Raw genomic sequence first — 21,446 nt, forward strand, 5'->3', positions numbered from 1 at the left:
CTGCTGTTCAACTGTACATGAGTAGGATGGAAGTGTATATTTTATATGAAATACTGCTATATAATTTGTAACTTATTTGTAAATTATATATTAAGAAAGACAAATGGGGCTTCCCTGGTGGCACAGTGGTTGAGGATCTGCCTGCCAACGCAGGGGACACGGGTTCGAGCCCTGGTCTGGGAAGATCCCACATGCCGCGGAGCAACTAGGCCCGTGAGCCACAACTACTGAGCCTGCGCGTCTGGAGCCTGTGCTCCGCAACAAGAGAGGCCGCAACAGTGAGAGGCCCGCGCATTGTGATGAAGAGTGGCCCCCGCTTGCCGCAACTAGAGAAAGCCCTCACACAGAAACGAAGACCCAACACAGCCAAAAATAAAAAATAATAATAAATAAATTAAAAAAAAAAAAGACAAATGTCACAATTGATTTCAGCACTTCTTATTGCTTTTGGAATTATCTTTGACTTTCATGGCCCCAAAGGGCCAAAGCTCACATCTTTACCTACAAAATTTATTTATGTTTAATTCCTGGCAAATAATTTACCATTGTGAACCATAAGGTGGTCAACAGAGCCTGAAGAATCTGTCGAAATTCACTTCATGCATATTACTTCCAAGTATTTTAATGCTAGTTGGAGAAGCTGTATCTGGCTCCGTGAAAGTGTCCCATCAGTCCGTTTGAATGAGAAGGGGGAGAAGCTCTCCTGTGGGGAAGGTTTTGGCACACTCTTTGCCATTCAGTTTCTTTTCCACAGATTCTCTTCACTCCTTCCACATAAACACAGACAGGAAAGGAGGGAATAGAAACTTGGAGGAATTAGAATATTTTTGTTCTAGATAGAGTAGAGCCTTAAGAAAAGGAAACTTAGAAAATAGTCAGACGTGGCTTATTTAAGCCAGAAGAGATTGTGCTGGGCAAGAATTTCACTTAACAAAACAAAACAATTCTACTGAACTGCAAAGTCTGAAACAGACCCTTGGACTGTCCTAGGCATGATGTGCAAATTATTTTCCTAGAGAAAAAGGGAAAGAGTTACTTTGCTCTAGGTTACCTAACCATGATTGTCTAGTGGAAAGAGGATGAGAATCTCCAAGAGTTAAAACTAATTTTATCTATAACAAAGATGTACATTTGGCTGCCAGGAACTTCCCACTAGGAACCAGGGTGGGAATACTAGCTCAAAAAGGAGTAATTAAAAGTAGCTCTGGTTTTTGAGGGTTTTTTTTCTTTTTTTTTTTTTGATCTTGATTCTGGGTTTAGTTTGGTTACCTTTCAAACAAAAATCTCTTCTAAGTTTGGACCCGATTAATTTCTTTAAAATATTGAACTAAATAAAAATTTAACTTGAAATTGGTTTAGAGAGTGGGAAACCAAAGAGCTAGGAAAGGGAGCAAAAAATTATAACCCAACAGCCTGTAGACAGATGAGGAAAGTTGAGAAGTCCATTTATTCACAGTAAAGATGCAGGGATTTTAGGCAATGCACTAAAATAAAGTGAAGACACTTGATAAGTATGGAAAATGTTTTTGTGCAGAAATGGACATCTTGATCTGCTTCATTCTGTACTGGTTCACAGCTGTCATCTTCCATCAGCGTCCTAGAGATTCCCTTTGTCTTCCCTATGTCAGGTCTGTTTCTAGTTAAATCCCGTTATTTCCCCTTTCCTTGATTTACTCCCACATATTGGTGAAGCACATCCTCCAGTAGCTTTTGAAAGGGAAAAATGAGAGGTGAATATTTTGAGCCCTTGTATGTTTGAACATGTTATTTTACCCTTACGCTTGATTGCTATTTTGGCAGGGTATGGGTACTCAGAGTTCGTGAATAGCTTCCATACCCAATTTTGAACACATCTGCCACATTCCAATGTTGCTGCTTTGAAGTCTGAAAATGTTCTCACCTCTGGCCTTCAGGGTGACTGTTGGAAGTCAGATAAAGCCGTTCTTTATCTTTTGTATACGTGGCCAGTTTTTTTTCAAGCTTATAGCATTCTCTTTGTTGCAATGTTCTGTTCCCAGTAAGAGTCAATTTTCATACCTCATACCAGGTGCTTGGTGGGATCTTTCAATCTGAAAACTTTGTTCTTCAGAGAAATTTTCTTGAACTATTTCTTTAATGAAATAGTTCTGTTGTCTGTTATCTGTTGTCTCTTTCTAGAATTCCTATTTATCTAGACATCAGACCTCCAGGATTGGTTCTCTCATTTTCTTATCTTTTCTCTTAATTTCCAGCTTTGTCTTCTTGCTCTGCTTTCTGGGAGATTTCCTCAACTTATTCTTCCCAATTTGTCTATTGTGTTGGGTTTTCGTTTGGGGGGTTTTGGGGGGTGGGGATTGGGTTTTGTTTTGTTCTGGTTAGGTTTTTTTTTTTGGTCTCATTTTAAATTTCTAGAGCTCTCCGAATGTTTTTTTTCTTCAATATCCTATTTTTGGTTCATGGTTGCAGTATCTTATCTCTTTGAAAATACTATTTATATAGTGTAACATACATACAGGCATTCATATCTATATTTTCTTCTTCCTGAATATTCTGTGACCTGCAAGGTTTGTTTCTGTGTTTTCCCTGTATGTGTCCTTTGGTCTTTGTCTTTCATGTTTTAGGCTTTCCTCAGTTAGTGATCTTGGCAGTCTGCTCATTCTTTTTTTTTAAATAGGGATTTTTTTTTTAACATCTTTATTGGAGTATAATTGCTTTACAATGGTGTGTTAATTTCTGCTGTATAACAGAGTGAATCAGCTATACATATACGTACATCCCCATATCTCCTCCCTCTTGTGTCTCCCTCCCCCCCTCCCTATCCTACCCCTCTAGGTGGACACAAAGCACCGAGCTGATCTCCCTGTGCTATGCAGCTGCTTCCCACTAGCTCTGTATTTTACATTTGGTAGTGTATGTATGTCCATGCCACTCTCTCACTTCGTCCCAGCTTACCCTTCCCCCTCCCCGTGTCCTCAAGTCCATTCTCTATGTCTGCGTCTTTATTCCTGTCCTGCCCCTAGGTTCTTCAGAACCATTTTTTTTTTAGATTCCATATATATGTGTTAAGTCTGCTCATTCTTAAGAGTGGAACATTGAAAAGCTGAGATTATAAACTGAGAGCGGGGTAAGTGTGACGGTCCAGCCACCGCAGGGGGTCTTTCAGGTCCCCACGGAGACGGGTAAGGGACTGAATAGCACCGTGAGTATGGGGTCAGAAGGACCAAGACAACGGATGGTTGCAAGGCACTTTATTTAGAATCTACTGAATCTTATATAGACAGAAGAGGAGCTCATTATTAGACAGTGAACCCATAGAATTGTTTATCGTCTCAGTTCAGTTACTTTCATGGACGTCAACAGCTATCCTTGAACATTATCTTCCCTTAACCAGGCAGACACACAGCCCCCAGCCATAAGGAACAACCACGACTGTCAGTTCCCTGAGGTCTCCTGGCTTGAGAGAGCTTTGCTAATCTCTTTTACATTCCTCAGGCCTGGGAAAAAGAGTGCATTCCAAGGTGAGGGCTTTGCTTTTTGTGAGAGACATACTGTCTCCTCCAGGAGTTACCTCCGGCTAAGACTGCATTCTTCCCACAGGTAAGGGGCTCTTCAGCTGCTTCACCTGACCTAGCTGAGCTATTCAGTTTCTTATCCAGTCTCTTTAGGACTTTCTGGCCTGGCAAGGAGTACTCTTCCATCTTACTGCTTGAAAGCAAAAAAACTTTGCTGCCAGAGCGTGTTCTTTTCTCCCGTCCTGCAGCTCCACACTCTTGCTTCTGTAACGCATTTGTGTTTGTCAAGACTATCCAAGTTATCCTTTTTAATATTGTTCTCTTTTCTGTCCCCAGTTTGCCTCCTTTCCTCTCTTTAAAATCTGCTCAAAAAGCAAGACCTCCAGGAGTTTTCCTTTGATTAGTTCCTCAGCAAACCACCAGCTATTACATGCTTCTTTTACAGAGCAACTTATTTTTTAACTGTAATTTAATTATATGCGTTTGTGTTCTCTACATGTGTATTTGTTCCATGCACCAAAAACCTTGTCTTGTATGGTGCTGTGTACCCAATGGGTGCTAAATAAAGGCTTGCGACTGGCAACTGGAATTACTCTGTTAATTCTGCGTCCGTTTATGATAGACCTGTTTAGGCCAGACTTGGTGTGATACAGTTTTTAGAAAATAATGGATAGACCCTCAGAAGAACAATCATTTCTCCAGCTGAGTCCAGGGGCTTCGGCCACCTTTACTCCGACTATCGGTTAAGTGGGCGCAGGGTGGGGAGCTCCTGGCATGATTTTTTTTTTTAAAAAGCAATTCAAATTCAGACTCAGATCTGGAGAAGTTGCGCGTTTCTGTTTGAGAACTGTATCTGCGAAGCCGAGGTGTCGCTTCCTGCTCGGGACTTTCCCCCGGGCAGGGGAAATCAATCATCATGATTTCGCCAAAACGGACTTCCGGCTGCGCGGGCGCAGTGCACAGCCATGGAGCCGGCGGGACCTCCCGAGCCCGAGTCGGGCTGCGGCGCCAACTGGTCCGAGGCGCGGGCTGTGCGGGACGTGGTCCCCCTCCCAACCGGTGAGTACTGCTCGGGGGGCGGTCAGGCGGGGAGGGCGGGGTCCGGCGGGGGCAGTCGGGGCCCAGGGCAGCTCCCTGATCGCCGCCGCTTAGGGGCCCGCGAACCCGCCTCCCGAGACAGCGCTGAGGTCTTGCTTGGCTCAGCAGCCCCTCGGCCCCTGGGCGTCCACCGCCGGCGGCCCTGCGCCCAGACCGCTGCCCAGGGCCTCTCGTAAGGGGCGGGTTTGCCTTCCGTTTACCGTTTACGGTTTACGGTTTACTGTTTACCTCACCCACTGCTAATGGGACAAGCCCATTGCTACAGTCCTACAACGCTAGAAATACAGCCAGCAACGAAAACCGAAAACCGAAGGAAATGCCTGGGCGTTTACTCTCCCAGCGCGGTTCCACCCGCCCCTAAAACAATGCAGTCGGAGAAGTGCTCTGGGGAGGAAGGCTGGAGGGGGACCCCTCTTGAAGAGAAGTGGTCAGCTAGGTCTCAGGAAGCAGTTTGAGAAGTTCCCACAGAGAATGTAACGTTTTGGAACCATCCCCTCCTTTCCATGTAGTAGTTCAAGTCTGTGGCCCTCTCCTTAAGTGAGGCAACAGCCTTCCGACTGGGCTCCTTCCCTGCATCTCAACGGATGTAGAGCGCGTACTGTGTGCAGGCTCAGCGCCAGGTGCTGGGGATGCAGAGACGAGTTAGGCAGACCCTGCCCTAGAGAGTCTAATAGGTAACTCGTGTGTGACCTGTTGAGAACCACAGAGTCGCAAATGAGGGGCTCCTCCAACTCAGTCTGGTGTTCAAGGAACATCCTATCTTAGTTTTAAAGAGAAAGAGTCACCCAGAGATAGAAAGGTTGAAAAGGTGGTCCAGAAAGAGGTGAAGACTCGAAAAAATGCACCAGCCACAAAACATCAGATGTGGCAACCACAAGCCAAGCAGTTGACTATTTCATTTAGGTAGTGTGTATACAGAATGCAAGATGAGGAGTTACTGGAGATGAGCTTCCATCCTGACCTTTTCCCCAAACTCCAGACTTGTAAAACCAACTTCATTAATGCCAGGAACGATCTCAAACTGAGTACGTCCCAAAGAAAACTCCTGTTTGCCTGCACACACACACACCCCCTCCAAACCTGCTCAACCACTACCAGCCTTCCCCATTCCATTCACCTGGTTGCTCAGACCAAAACCCCAGTGCCATTCTTGGTGCCTCTCTTTCCTCCTTACCTCCCAACTAATGCATTCGTCAGACAGTCAGTTCTCTCTTCAGAATATATCTCAAGCCTGGCCTCTTCTCACCACTCCCATCACTGCCATCCAAGCCACCATCATCTCAGGCCTGGACTATTGGTCTCCTGGCTTCCACTCTAGCCTCTCATACATACAAGCCTGCACAGTAGCCAAAATGATCTTTAAAAAACAAAAAGTGGGCTTCCCTGGTGGCGCAGTGGTTGAGAATCTGCCTGCCAATGCAGGGCACACGGGTTCGAGCCCTGGTCTGGGAAGATCCCACATGCCGCGGAGCGACTAGGCCCGTGAGCCACAATTACTGAGCCTGCGCGTCTGGAGCCTGTGCTCCGCAACAAGAGAGGCCGCGATAGTGAGAGGCCCGCGCACCGCGATGAAGAGTGGCCCCCGCTTGCCGCAACTAGAGAAAGCCCTCGCACAGAAACGAAGACCCAACACAGCCAAAAATAAATAAATAAATAAAATTTAAAAAAAAAAAAAAAAAAAAAAAAAAAAAAAAAAAAAAAAAAAAAAAAACAAAAAGTAAGTGTGATTCTCCTACTCAAAGCCCTCCAATAGTCTCTCATTACTTTCAGAATAATCTTTCTGTGGCTACAGTGTACCCCATGTCCCGATCTGATCCAGCCCTACCCATCTTGATGACTCTGCTACCCCTCACTGCACCGTGAGTCCTCTAAGCCCCCACCATACTCACATATATGCTCAAGTGTACCCTCCACAGCCTTGCCTGCCCATCCTGTTTAGAAGAGCCCTCCCCCACCCTCATTAATTTCTGCCTCCTTCCCCTGCTCTGTTTTTCTTCATAGCACTTAACACATCTGGAAATAATACTTGCTTGATGTCTCTGTACTACTAAAATGTAAGTTCCATGAGAGTTGAAATTCACATCTTATTCCCTGCTTTATTTCTAGTGCCTAAAACTATACATAGTAGGTTCTCATTAAGTATATGTTGAAGGAATGAATTGGGTTGTATGTAGCACTAAAGAGCTTGGCTTCTGATCTTTAGGTGATAGAGAAGGGTTTTTAGCAGGAGAGAAACATGGGCAAATGTACATTTTAGATCACTCTGGCAGCAACGTGAAGAATGAAGTGGAGTCATGACAGGAAAAGCAGAAGGAGGGAAATGAGATTATCAGAATGAACCAGGTAGAAGACAGTGAAGGCAGGGCAGTCCACTTTCCACTCTGCTGCCAGAACTCACTCTCAAGTGCACATGTGCACACGCACCTACGTACACACGTGCCTACACAGAGATCAGGTCATGGTACTTCCAGTGTTAATTAGGACTTGTGGGCTACAAATAGTACAAAATCAACTTGATGTCATTTAAGCAAAAGGGATGTTTGTTACTGGAAAGCAGGGAGACCACACTCACAGACCCCAGGAACATGGATGCTATAGCATTTATCAGAAAGAGCCAGGAAATAGGGCCTGAGAAGCCATCATAAACTTTGACAGCACTCAGAGTATGTGCTTTGTTCTCTTTCTTTGGTCCACTTTTCCTGATAATGGGATAGAAGATGGCTACCCTCACAGCTTCTCAGTTTGTATATCTCCTTCTTCAAGAAACCAGCCCAATCTGAACTAAAATCTTTTATTCTGAATTCTGTATATCTGGGCGATGGGCAGGTAGGTCCTCTGGGACTGTCAGCTGTGCCTAGGGAAAGCGAGTCACATAGTATGAACATGCCTGCTGGGGCTTATCCCTGTGTATGATTGTGAGTCAAATGGATACCCTAAAGAAGTCCACTGAACATCCTATTCCCTGGCTGCCTGCCTGCCACCCCTCCCTTACAACACGGACATCCTTATTCCTCTTTTCATATTCTGAAGCTGTCCCCAGTAATGCATTCTGGCTATCCCAAATATACATCCTGCCAAACTTCTCCGAAAGTTATATCCAGTCACACCATCCAGAGACAATGTGATGAAGCCATTCATTTTCCAAGTCCGTTACCAAGCCTCTAGGTAATATCTACTCCCCTTCTGTTTTGGTCAGTTCAGGTATGCAGTCACTGGACTCAGTAATAACATCTACACATCTGATATACAGTGGCAGAACTAAAATAGTAAACTGCAATGAAAACTATTGATCAAAGGAGAAAAGAGGAAGGAATTTCCAAGCCAGCACCATAAATTGGTTGCCAGTCCAGAACATAGACCATACCCTATTGGAAGGGGATTGTAAGTGGAAGTATAGGGTTAGTGAATCTCATTCTATCAGTTTCACTCATTTCTTTAGTGGTGGAACATGTTCCTTGGCCATCCTATCTGACTACCCCAGATTCTATCCTCTGGGTGGATTGCCCTTGTCTGGTGAGCTTTAAGACCATCTCTTGGAAGAGAAGCATTGGGAAGACACCCCTGCAGAGGCTGTGGCCTTAGCAATCCCTTCCCAGGTGGAGCTGAGCCTGGAGATTGCTGGCGAGACTGCCACTGTTGGTTTGAGTTAGTCGTAGTTCATGTACTCTTGGCTTATAATTTTTCTTCGGCTTCATTCTATAGAACCTTTCCTGGTTACCAGTTTCATTTTTGAGAATTCTCGTTGAGTCAGTCTCTGTGAGTCCTTAGGCCTGCTAGACCCGGTAGAAAGACCTTGGGGAGACCTACATATCTTCCTTATTCTTGGTCTCAACTACTGATGGAGACCAATGGACTCTTCCATAATATGGAATGTCCCAGCCCCCATGATACACCTGTCCCTCACTGTCTGAATCTATACAGTTCCTGAGTGCAGATAGTGAGGAATATCAAGTTATCCAAATGTATTTGGTCCGTGAGTTTCAGATAATGTGTAGCAAACGTTCAGATGTGAGGGATGCCTGTCTGTGTAAAAGCCTCTAATGTTACTCTCCCAACTACAGAGAGTTCTGTGATCTCCCAGTCTAGAAGAATAAACAAGTTAGAATAGCCAGGCTCTTTTAGGAAATTGTGATGAGGGGGTGTTTTAGCAGGAAAAAACTCTTAGGTGGAGCCTGTGTGTCCACCTTGGGTTTCTGTCTATCAGCACTGGAAACTCCAGATCAGAGGACAGCGATGTTGCCACCACCTCTTGTGTTCCCAGGTGCCAAGACCCTGCAGACTTGGGACAGGCAGAGTCCCCAGAGCAAGCACAGGGGACCATACTCAGGTATCAGCAGCCTGATAGCTCAGCCCGATGCAGTTCACCTGTCTGCAGGTGCAGCTCTGCACAGGAAAGGGTGACACTGCAAAAATGCCTAGCTCTTACACAAGGGGTGCTGCATAGCCTATCAAACATTATCATATTTTTTTATTAGGGAATTTTAGCACTAGTAATTTAACTGCCTGAAACTTTTGTTTTAACCTACGCTTTACAAATTTTAATGTCCACTTTGAGTGTTCTTTTAAATAAGAACACAGTATTTAATCGAAGTAGATTTTGGGTCCAAGGTGAATAAAATTTGGGGATTTTTTTTCCCATTTTCATCCTAGGATGGAGGCTTTGTGTGGTCAGATATTAAAATACATTCTAAAACCTTGAAAATTGTAAAGTGTTGTATTGGTGGGGGAAGTGACAGATCAGTGGAACAAATAGAAGTATGTAGAACAAATCTAAATATATGTAATAATTAAATATATGAAAAAAGATTTTAAATCAGTGGCTAGCCATTATGAAAATAAGTTAGATCTCCATCTCATACTTTACAATAAAATAAATTCCACGTTAATATTCTAATGTAAAAAATAAAATTCTAGAGGAAAAGAAGAGGTGTCTTCTAAGTTATGTTCCCCCCACCCAAGAGTGAGAAATGATAAAGGATTGATATAATTTCATCAAACAAAACCTTTAAACATTCTGTATATCAGAGAACATTATAAACAAAGTTAAAAGGCCACATGTATGATTAACAAAGAGTTAGTATCCTGGATACACCACAAGCTCTTATAAATCAGTAAGGAACTAGTGAATAAACCAATAGAAAAATGGACTAAGGACATCAGTGCCAGAGAAGAAGTGCAAATGCCACCTTATGGTAACTTAAATTCATAATCAGAGATTATGATCCACTTCTCTCTGCACTTTGTGTTCTTTCTTTTGACATGGTCATCTAACCTTCTGTCCCAGCTGTACCTTTCTTTATAGTATGTTTTTAAATCAGATAGGTAGACACCCTGTCTTTTTTTGAAAGTGTTCTTCACTGCCCTTGCCTATTTATTCTTCCAAATAATATTTTTTTTCAAGTTCTTTAAAATAACCTTCTTGGGATTTAAGTTGAAATGGCATTAAATCTAAAACTTATGTCAATTGAAGAAAAACACACAACCTAAAAATTGCGAGTTATGTTTTATTTGGGGTTAGGCTTACTGAAGACTATGGCCTGGGAGACAGCCTCTCAGCTCTGAGGAACTGCTCTGAAGAGGTAAGGGAGGAGCCGGGATATATAGGAGTTTTTGCTGAAAACAAACATGTAGTCAAACATCAAACAATTACTGCTAATAACAAAAAACAGACATTTTAAGTTAATGATTTTAGTGCTTTTCTAAGTATGGGAAGATGCAAGAGTCTGGGCTTATTGAAATTATTCCTTAGAAATGTGTCATAACTGTCTAGGGCCAATATCCTGTTTTTCTCCGTCCTGAATTCCCCTCAGGACACACCATTGTTGGGGGGGGGGCGGGGTTTGCTGCAGTGGCTGATGGCTTGATGTGGGGCAACATTTTTTTGTCCGCACTTCCCTGAGATAGAGTTGACAGCATTATAATGTCCAGCCTTCCTATCCAGGTGCACCGTATTTCTCTCCATGTTGAAATGGAGCTTAAAACAACTCTTTCATCATGTTATCCCCCTGCTCAAAAAATCCTTCCTGGCAGCCTTTCACCATCTGTTTCTCAAATTCTTTTCCAGCTTCCTTTGCATGAACTCTCCTCTTCAGCCTGGCTGGTTTTCTGTCTCCCAGTCAGACCTCTTGGTCTCTTACATATCTCTGCTTCTGTCTGCAACGTCCCTCCCACCCCGACCCCCCTTCCTCTCCATCTCAAGGTTGTACCAGCTCAAGGAAGTGTCCTTGACAACACTCCATCCCACAAGGAGCACTTCCTCCTCTGTCCATAGCGTATATTGTATTTCCTACTCAGCAGTTACTCGTGCCATGTATTCTGTTATTTTATTTTCCAGAATACTATTTGGTCTCCTTGTTTATTTTGTAAGCTTCTTGCAGGCAACAGTTCTGTCTCATGTTTTTTTATATCTTCTGCTGTGCCCTTGCGTACAGTAGCCACTCTCCACATATGGCTCTTGAGCATTGAAAATTTGGCTTGTCCATTTGAGAGGTGCTGTAAGCACCAAATACGCTGGGCTTCAAAGACTCAGTACAAAAGAATGAATTAATTGTTTCCTTAATTAAATGTTGAGAGCGTAGTATTTTGGATATGTTTAGTTGAATAAAGCTTATTAAAATTAACTTCACCCATTTCCTTTTGCTGTTTTAAATGAGGCCCCTAGAAATTCTTCATCTGCACCTGTGGCTCACATTATGTTTCTGCGGACAGCGCTGGTCTAGAGCTCTCAGCGCAGTGACTCTCGTACAAGAGGTGCTCCCAACTCAGTGGTGGTTTGAGATGAATGAAAAGCAGCAGTTAGCCCATTTCATCTCATCTGAGGAGTTTTGTCTCAGTCTCCGCCCTTTTTCTTGGTTGATGTGATCAGGAGGATTACTAATTTGTAGCCCTACTAAGTAGCACCCAAATCCAGGAAACAGACGTTAATTAAGGAAGAAATTCATCTGAATGTGAAATAAATGCTAGCTCCAAAGTGAGGTCTTCTGACATTGTGAGATGCAAGGTGTAATTTAAGAGAGACACCAAGAGATCTTACACTTTTAAGTAACAAAAAGGACTTTCAGGAAGCGCTTAAGCGGTTAACCTCATTTAAATTAAAACCTTTCACCATTAAATGGTTAAATGAGTTTTTGTTTCAAAACTAAAATTTGAAGATAAAATTGAAAGTGCTTTCTGCTACAGAAAACTAAATGAATAACAGGATGAGCATTGGAAAAGGCAACAAAATGTTAAATGGATGCTTGTGGCCAAATTAATAGCAAACTAATAGGTTAGAGAAGATTGCCTCTCACCGATGCATCCAATGGATATTGGGAACAGCTGGCTTTTTTCTCCCTCTGTCTCTTCCCTGTTCTTCCTAACTCTCCTTCTCTTAAGCTTCTTTCCTTTCTTTATTCCTCTCTTAAAAAAAAAAAAATCTGCTCCTGCCTTCATGTATCTTTCTCTCCTAGTTTATTATAATGCTAGATTACAGCACATTTAAAGTATATTGCTCATTTACTTCTTTAATTCACCCCAAATTTATTTTTGAATATAGTATGATATAGGGATCTAAATTATTTTTTACAGGTAGTGAATCAGAGCATTATTTCTTGAATACACCATTGTTTTCTTGTTGATTTATAATGTCAGTAATTACTATTGAGAGCTTACTATGGGCAAGGCAATGCTTTGAGAGCTTTGTATTTAAATTCCTGCTTAGGTTTCTTAAGTAAAGGTTTTCCTCATGTTTAGACATTTTAAATGAAACATTTTTTTCTTTTCTTGCATTAAGCCATTTAAAAAAATACAAAGTTGCTTTTCTACTTGGGTCCCAATATTTTTTTCTCCCTGGGAGTTGAGACTCTCTCATAAAACAAGTTCCCTGCCCTCTACTTTAAGATGGGTGGAGGAGTTGCGGACACCAAGGAATTCCACTTTTCCATTTCTCATCAGGGATGTTACTTTATAGGTGTCTTTCAGGTTGCAGAAAAGTTGCAAAAAAGGATATGCGCGCTTTGCCCCAAAGACCTCGAGTGTAGTGTCCTGTACTTTGCACAGTCAGAGAATATAGCTGCTCATGAAAACTGTTTGGTAAGTTACTTGAAAACACATGAGTCCTTTTAGGGAAGGACATACCAAAATAGATAAATGTACTCTGGATACGACAAAGAATAACACGTTGGCTGCCCATGGTTTGGGCTTTTAAGTGGGGATTTGGGGAGCATATTTTTCCCTTTTTAAAGTTTCAGATCTTAACACCTTATGATTACTTTTAGTTTTATTTATAACTGATCAAACACACAAAGAATTATGCTGAAGTTCCTTTAAAGATATTTTAATTATTTCAAATATAACAGATACCCATAGACACTTCACCCAGATTTATAAAATCATGATAGTATATGATATTTGCCTCAGCTTGATTTTTTTTTTAAAAGAAAAAAAAAACATAGATAGTTAAGGACTCTCTCTTCTCTCTGTTCCCTTCTCTCCATCCCTCCCCAGAGGTAATCGCCATCACAAATTCCGTGTTTCTTATTATCTTGTGTTTTTAATTTTATGCTCCCACCACGTTTAAGTATTTATAAACAAATATATTGTTTTACATGTTCTTGGAGTTTATAGAATTTCTATCAGATTCTGTGGATTATTGAGATTTATCCATGTTGATAAATGTAGTTCTAATCTTTAATTTTAAATGTTATAGTATTCCATTTTATGACGGTAATCACCATTAAAGTATTCTGTGAATGAGCATTTATGGTTTTCCAGTTTTTTATGTGACTAACCAGCTGTCATAAATATCCTTGTATAGGTCTCCTAATTCACAGGAGAATTTCTCTGGTCTAGGGCACTTAGAACTGCTGGACATAGGAGGGGAACATTTTGCGCCTCATTAAATGTGCCAGATTGCTCTCCAAAGGGATCGTACCAAGTTTGACTTCCACTATTTTGGAGTTTGTTTCTCTTCTTCCTTGTCAACACTTGATTCTATGAGATTTATTTATTTATTTTTTGGTATGGTAAAAGTATGTTTAATTTTGTAAGAAATTGCTGAACTGTCCTCCACTGTGGCTGTACCATTTTACATTCCTACGTGCAATGAATGAGAGTTCATGTTGTTCGTTATTTTTTTAATTTAATTTAATTTATTTATTTTTATACAGCAGGTTCTTATTAGTTATCTATTTTATACATGTTAGTGTATATATGATGTTGTTCATATTTTAATTTGTAATTCCCTGATGACATATGATGACATGTGGTGTTGAGCATCTTTTCATATACTTATTTGCCATTTGTATATCTTCTTTGGTGTTGTCTGTCCAGATCTTTTGTCCAATTTTTAATTGGATTGTTATTGTTTAATTGTGTTTAATTGGGTTGTCTTATAATTAACTTTTAGGAGCTCTCTATATCTTGGATACAAGTCCTTTATCAGATATATTTTACCAATATCTTCTCCTAATCTGTGGCTTTTCATTCTCTTTACAGTGCCTCCCTGGATCTATGGTTTGGTGTCTGTCATGATACTATGAGATTTTCATGTTTTCCTCTCTGATGGGTGTGAGATGGTCTCTCGTTGTTATTTGCATTTGCAGTTCCTAGATTACTTAGTGAGCTTGCACCTCGTTTGCTGTGCTCCTGTGTGGTTCTTTTTTTCGATTCTGTGACTTGTGTTCATAGACTACACTTTATCTTTGAGATCTTAGTTTTGCTTATATGTATTTATTCACATATAAATAAATTCTAATGCTTTATTATATATGTTTGCTTTTAATTTTATTTATGGTGCTTTCTGTCATACAGACGCTTATAATGTAATTAACATTCATCATTATTTTCCTTTATAATTTGTAGGATTTTCCCCCTAAGAAATTCTTTTCCGAACTAAGGTTCTATCTTTTTTCCAAAAAGTTTAAAAATTTTGCTTTTCTCATTTAGCTTCTTGATCCAACTGGAATTTATTTGGATTATAGTGTATAGTAGGGACCTACTTTTAGTTGTTTTCTTTTTAATGCGATTAACCACCTCCCCCAGCAATATTATTGAAAAATCTGTCCTTTCCTCACTGATTTGTAGTGATAATAATGATAACTGTTGTTATTATTTGGTGTTCACTGTGTAAGGTAATGTTCTGGGAGCTTAACCTATATTTAACTGTTAATCCTCACAACTACCCTAAGAGGTAGGTATTATAATTACGCCCAAACTAAAGGTGGAACAACTGAGGCACAGAGAAATTAAATCACTTGCTCAAGGTCACAGGGCTGTAAGTGACTGAGCCGGGACTCTCACCCAGCTATCTAGTTTCAAACCCTCATGTTAATCCGTTGCTCTAACAGTATTGTCATATGTGCACAGATCTCTTTCTGGCTCTCCGTTCTCTTCCATGGTCACTTGTGTATTCCTGAGCTGGTACAACACTCTTTTTTCTTTCTTTTAAACAAAATACGCATTTTATTTAGGTTGAAATAAACTATACAAAATTGATTTTCTTCACCAAAAATAACAAGCAATATTTTCTGTATTATTCCTAGATAAACCACAAAACACTTATTTTTGTAGGTTTTCTAGGTTTTGCTTGTAAATCAAGATGAGGCAGTAGATACAGTCATGGAAAAAGACAGAAGAAAACAGACAAATCAGTTGTCAGTATCCATGGCCTCTGATCCTATCTTGACCGTGAAACAGAAGTGTTCAACGTATACCTGCCAAAAAGCTTATGACGATGTAGGCTCAGTAAAGGAATGTAAACGGCAACAACCAGATGTGGAACAACAATGGCAGGCTCTTCCGTTCAAACTTTAACTATAACTTGTTCCTTTAACTTCATTTGATAAAGACAAAATCTACACTGAAATTCTTGTTTGGCGAGCTCACACGTTTCTCTTGCAGTCTGATAATTTTCTTAACTGTCCCTTACAGATTTTTAACAGCATGCTTAAAACTCCTACTATTCAAAAGTCAGTCATGAGCTTCATTGTAATGTTTTATGAAACGTATTCCTTCCTCCCATACCTCCTCAAAATTTATTTCTTCAAAGAGCTGATAACTCAGTACCTGACAGTTGGATCCACAGTGATGTTATGTCTAAAATGACTTAACTAATACAATTCCAAAGTGCCATTAGCAGAGATCACACAGAGTGTAACATGGTACTTTCAATGCTGTCTTCTGGAAGAACAGTTAGGTCTCCAAAGCATGGGCATTCAAACAGGCCATTTAAACAGGCAGATTATCAGTGACTAATGAGCTGGTACAACACTCTTAATTACTATGATTTTATGATAAACCCTGGCTATTTTTTTGGCACTTTGAATTTTGGGATCAGCTTATCAGGTTTCACAGAAATTTCTATTGGAATTTTAACTGGAATTCCACTGAATTTATAGATGAATTTGGGAAAAAATAGACACCCTCATAATATATTAGTCTTTCTATCCATTAACAGGGTATGTCTCTTCAACTATCCAGGTCTTCTTTGATGAATTTCAAAAATGTCCAGCAATTTTTTTTCTATAGAGGTCTAGAACTTTGGGTTAGGCCTATTCCTGGGTTTGTTTTTTTGTTTTGTTTTGTTAATACTTTTTTAAAGTGAGCTATTATTGGTATATACAAACACTGTCAATTTTTATTTATTTTTTATCTCATCCAACAATCTTGCCAAACTCAAATCTAAAAGTCAGATTCAGCTGGATATTTTTTTTTTAACATCTTTATTGGAGTATAATTGCTTTACAAGGGTGTGTTAGTTTCTGCTTTATAACAAAGTGAGTCAGTTATACATATACATATGTTCCCATATCTCTTCCCTCTTGCGTCTCCCTCCCTCCCACCCTCCCTATCCCACCCCTCTAGGTGGTCACAAAGCACCGAGCTGATCTCCCTGTGCTATGAGGCTGCTTCCCACTAGCTATCTATTTTACATTTGGTAGTGTATATATGTCCATGCCACTCTCTCACCCTGTCACATCTTACCCCCCCCCCATCCCCATATCCTCAAGTCCATTTTCTAGTAGGTCTGTCTTTATTCCCGTCTTGCCACTAGGTTCTTCATGACCTTTTTTTTTTTTTCCTTAGATTCCATATATATGTGTTAGCATACTGTATTTGTTTTTCTCTTTCTGACTTACTTCACTCTGTATGACAGACTCTAACTCCATCCACCTCACTACAAATACCTCCATTTCGTTTCTTTTTCTGGCTGAGTAGTATTCCATTGTATATATGTCAGCTGGATATCCTCATCTTTAAATAAAGATAGCTTTTTTTCCTTTAAATTTTTGGGCCTCTTAATTTCTTTTTCTTATTTTACTGCATTTTTCTAGAACATTGTGTTATAGTGGTGATTAAAAGCATTTTAGTGAACCTTGTCTTGTTTCTTATATTACTGGGATGCTTCTAGGTTTTATCATTAAATTTGTGCATACTTTAGCTTTTTAATACTTTTACTTTATTAAAATTAGGAAGTTTCCTTTTATTTCTAGCTTGCTACAAGTTAAAGTATTAAATATTATGAAATGCTTTTTTCTGCATCTATTGTAATGATCTTCTGGCTTCTTTCCCTCTCTTTCTCTGACCATGCACAATGCTAGATGCTTTATTATTATTTTTTTAAATTTATTTATTTATTTATTTTTGGCTGTGATGGGTCTTCGTTGCTGCATTCGGGCTTTCTCTAGTTGCGGCGAGCGGGGGCTGCTCTTCGTTGCGGTGCGCAGGCTTCTCATTGCGGTGGCTTCTCTTGTTGCAGAGCACAGGCTCTAGGCGTGCGGGCTTCAGTAGTTGTGGCTCTCGGGCTTAGTTGCTCGCGGCATGTGGGATCTTACCGGACCAGGGCTTGAACATGTGTCCCCTGCATTGGCAGGCAGATTCTTAACCACTGCGCCCCCAGGGAAGTCCAATGCTTTATTTTTTATATACACAATTTTTTTAAATCTCGAACTTACAGAAAAGTTGCACATACAGTACAAAGTACCTTTTTTGTTGGAACTGATGAAAGAAATATTCACATATTGAGATATAGGGAAGTCATTCTGGCTTATACATGAGTTAACTTGAATTTTATGTTAACTAAAATAGCCTGTTTGTGGCCTATCAAATATACACTGTACATCTGCTTTAATTATTAGAGAAAAGGACACATTGACTAGAAGTAAAGAATGTCCATGTTAAAAATAAAGATTACATGCCCCTCCTCCTGGGATGCCAATGCTGGTACTCCTTTGATGATGATAAGACTCCCTTCCCAGGTTCCAAGGCCATACTGACTCACTGTGTACATGCTAGTCTGTTCTTTTTTTTTTAACCTTGAAGAAATGTAACCCTGACTCGTTTAATGCTCTTTGTTCTGACAAGATATGAAACTGTGCTGGAAGGAGTGCTTGTCCAGAGCAGTTTCTCAGAGTAATCTGGGAAGTGAGCTTCCAGGGTAGTCTGCAGTTTGGCTCAAATAAAACTCTTTTCTATTCTTATTATAGACTGTTTATTGATTATTTTCTTTTATAGAACCATTTGAAATTAAATTGAGACATGATGCGTTATCTTTCCTGAATACTTCAGTATGTATTTTATACAAAGGACATTCACATAATCACAATGTAACCATCAAAATCAGGAATTTTTTTTTTCACACACACACACACACTGTATTTTATTTTTACAAGAGATAAATAGATTGACACCAAGCATTGTACATGGATGACCACAACAAAAGCAACAATGATTGCAATTACCAAACCTGAAACACTCTCATACTATGTTATAATATTGACATTCAGTCCAGTCATCCTCCACTGTAACAGCTCCTTTACTTTGCAGTGAAAATTGATTTGTATATTCTTTGCCTCTGAGTCTTTGTGGGATTTTTTTTTTTTTAATTCAGACAGAAAGTCACAAAAATTATACTCATCCTCATCAGTTCACTCAGTCCCATGTAATTAAATTTTTTTTTTCATCTTGATCTTTTGTTAGCACTTTTTTGAGTTCATCAGTTTTTCATTAGAGTTCTGAAAATGCTTATTCATTCAGTTCAGCAGTACAGTCAGTTACCAGAAACCTGTACTTGTCAGAGTCTTTTCCATGAATTTCTTGAAGATGAAACCCTTTTATAGGAACATATTTGTGAAAGCATCAGAGTACACCTAGAACTGTCTGTAAATGACAAAAGACTTAGAAATGACCACGGTTAAAGATTCGATGAAAGTTCATAATAATGCAGTTGACAAGAAAATTAGTTATTTCTGAGATATACATTTTAAAGTAATAACTAGGATTATTACTTATAACATTATACCAGAACATATAAGCAAAATCAGGAATTTAACATTAATATATTACTACGATCTAATCCTCAAACCACCCAGGTTTCAGGTTCAAGTGTCCTAATAACTTTATAACAAAAGATTCTGATTCACAGGTTACATTTAGTTTTCGTGTCTCAAATTTTCTCCTTTTAATCTGTTAGTAATAAGTTATGTGCTTGTTTATTTTCTGCTGTTAAACCATTCGGAGATTAACACTATTTGATTGTGATGTTTTATTCTAATATACTGTTAATTTGCTATTTTTAGTTAACCTTGTCAGTATAATTTACATTAAAAAAGCACCCATTTTAAATGTACAGTTCAGAGAGTATTCAGACATGTATTTACTAATGTAACCACCACCACCATCAAGATGTAGAACATTTCCATTACCCCAGAAGGTTCCCTCATGCCTCCTTGCAGCCACTTCCTCCCCACCCCAGCTTCTATAGCTTGAGCCTGTCTTCCTCATCTCACATGAAAGGAATCCTACAGTATGTATTCTGTGTGTCTGGCTTCTTTTGCTCATTACAGTATTTGGAGATTCACCCATGCTGTTTCTTGTATGTGTATTTTGTTCCTTTTTATTTCTGCACAGTATTTCATCGTATGGCTCTATCACAATTTGTTTATCCACTTGCCTGTTGATAGACGTATTATTAATTCCAGTTTGAAGATACTAGGATAAATCTGTGACAATCTGAATATGTGTCTTCATGTGGGCGTACACTTTTTTTGTGTTATAGTCACTAGTTCATTTTTTTAGATTCCACGTATAAGTGATAACGTGCAGTATCTGTCTTTCTCTGTCTGACTTATTTCACCAAGCATAATACCCTCCACATCCATCCATGTTGTTGCAAATGGCAAACTTTCATTCTTTTTTATGGCTGAATAGTATTCCATTGTATGTATGTGTATGTGTGTGTATATATACATATATATATACACACTACATTTTCTTTATCCATTCATCTGTTGATGAACACTTAGGTTGCTTCCATACATTGGCTATTGTAAATGAGGCTACTATGAACACTGAGGTGCGTATATCTTTTCGAATTAGTGTTTTCATTTTCTTTGGATATATACCCAGGAGTGGAGTTGCTGTATCACATGGTAGCTCTATTTTTAGTTTTTTGAGGAACCTCCATACTGTTCTCCACAGTGGCTGCACCAGTTTACGTTCCCAGCATCAGTGCAGGAGGGTTCCCTTCACACTCTCAACAACATTTGTTTGTGGTCTTTTTGATGATGGCCATTCTGACAGGTATGAGGTGATACCTCTTTATGGTTTTCATTTGCATTTCTCTGATGATTAGTGATGTTGGGCATCTTTTCATGTGCCTGTTGGCCGTCTTATGTCTTCTTTGGAAAAATATCCATTCAGGTCTTCTGCCCATTTTTTAATCAGGTTGTTTTTTGATGTTGAGTTGTATGAGCTGTTTGTGTATTTTGGATATTAACCCCTTACCGGTCACATCGTTTGCAAATATTTTCTCCCATTCAGTAGGTTGTCTTTTTGTTTTGTCAATGGTTTGTTGATGCAGAAGCTTTTAAGTTTAATTAGGTCCCGGTTGTTTATTTTTGCTTATGTTTTCCTTGCCTTTGGAGATAAATCCAAAAAAAAATTGCTACGATTTATGTCAGTGTTCTGCCTATGTTTTCTTCTAGGAGTTTTATGGTGTCCTGTCTTACACTTAGGTCTTCAATCCCTATTGAGTTTATTTTTGTATATGATGTGAGAAGATGTTCTAATTTCATTTTTTAACATGTAGCTCTCGAGTTTTCCCAGCACTACTTATTGAAGAGACTGTCTTTTCTCCACTGTATGTTGTTGCCTTCTTTAAATGTGGACAATAATGCTTTTATTTCTTGAGTGAATACCTACAAGAGGAATGCTGGGTCATAAAGTAAGTGTATGTTTAACTTTAAAGGTAATTGCATCATTTTACACTTCTACAACAATGTGTAAGAGTTTCGTTTGCTCCACACCCTCATTGACACTTGGTATTTTCAATCTTTTTAATTCTAACCAGTCTAGTGAGTGTGTATTGGTATCTCATTGTGGCTTTGATTTGTCTGAGGGTTAATGATTTTGAGCATCTTTTCACGTGCTTATTCACCATTTGTAACTCTCCTTCTCTGAAGAGTCTGTCCAGATTTTTTGCCCATTTTTAACTGAATTATTTGTCTTACTGAGTGGCAAGAGTTTTTCCTATATTCTTGATGTAATTTTTTTGTCAGATATATGAATTGTGAATATTTTCTCCCAATTTCTGGCTTGCCTTTTTGTTTTCTTGGCAATGTCTTTCAAGGAGCAAAAAGTTTTAATTTTGGTGAATTCCAACTTCATAACTTTTTCTTTATAGTTCTGCTTTTTATAAGAAATCTTTGCCTGTGCCAGTGTCAAAATTTTTTTATCTTATGTTTTTCATGCCCTTTATTATTTAAGTGTATGTGTAATGTTGATCTTTCATTCAGAGGTAGTTTGGATTCTTTTGGTTTCGAGAAACTCTTAGAAGCTCGAGCCAACCTAAATATAAAAGGGGCTTTGCAATAAGTTGCA

At 39.5% G+C, this 21,446-nt stretch overlaps 1 protein-coding gene and 1 long non-coding RNA gene across 8 annotated transcripts in view; both read left to right on the forward strand.

Moving 5' to 3' along the window:
• The window catches only part of LOC309647262 (histone-lysine N-methyltransferase SETDB2-like), an 82,836-nt gene that overhangs the window by 44,644 nt on the left and 16,746 nt on the right, over positions 1-21,446 (forward strand). For 4 of the 6 annotated variants that reach the window (XM_082434412.1, XM_082434414.1, XM_082434413.1 and 1 more), the window contains one exon: positions 96-4,074. In XM_082434412.1, the coding sequence (XP_082290538.1) occupies positions 96-231 (136 nt within the window). In that variant the 3' untranslated portion in view covers positions 232-4,074. Of the gene's footprint in view, positions 1-95; positions 4,075-12,537; positions 12,660-21,446 lie in introns of those variants that run through there. The other 2 variants (XM_082434418.1, XM_082434420.1) reach the window with 2 other exon arrangements.
• On the forward strand, positions 4,462-12,531 carry LOC309647317. Of its 2 annotated transcripts, none has more exons than XR_014255957.1 (3): positions 4,462-4,550; positions 6,591-6,643; positions 11,243-12,531. It is a non-coding gene; the product is annotated as an uncharacterized lncRNA (long non-coding RNA). The 2 variants fall into 2 exon arrangements; XR_014255958.1 differs by having other exon boundaries at positions 11,251-12,531.

Source organism: Balaenoptera physalus, assembly GCF_965194825.1.
Source record: "Balaenoptera physalus genome assembly, chromosome: 18".
NCBI classification, from domain to species: Eukaryota; Metazoa; Chordata; class Mammalia; order Artiodactyla; family Balaenopteridae; genus Balaenoptera; species Balaenoptera physalus.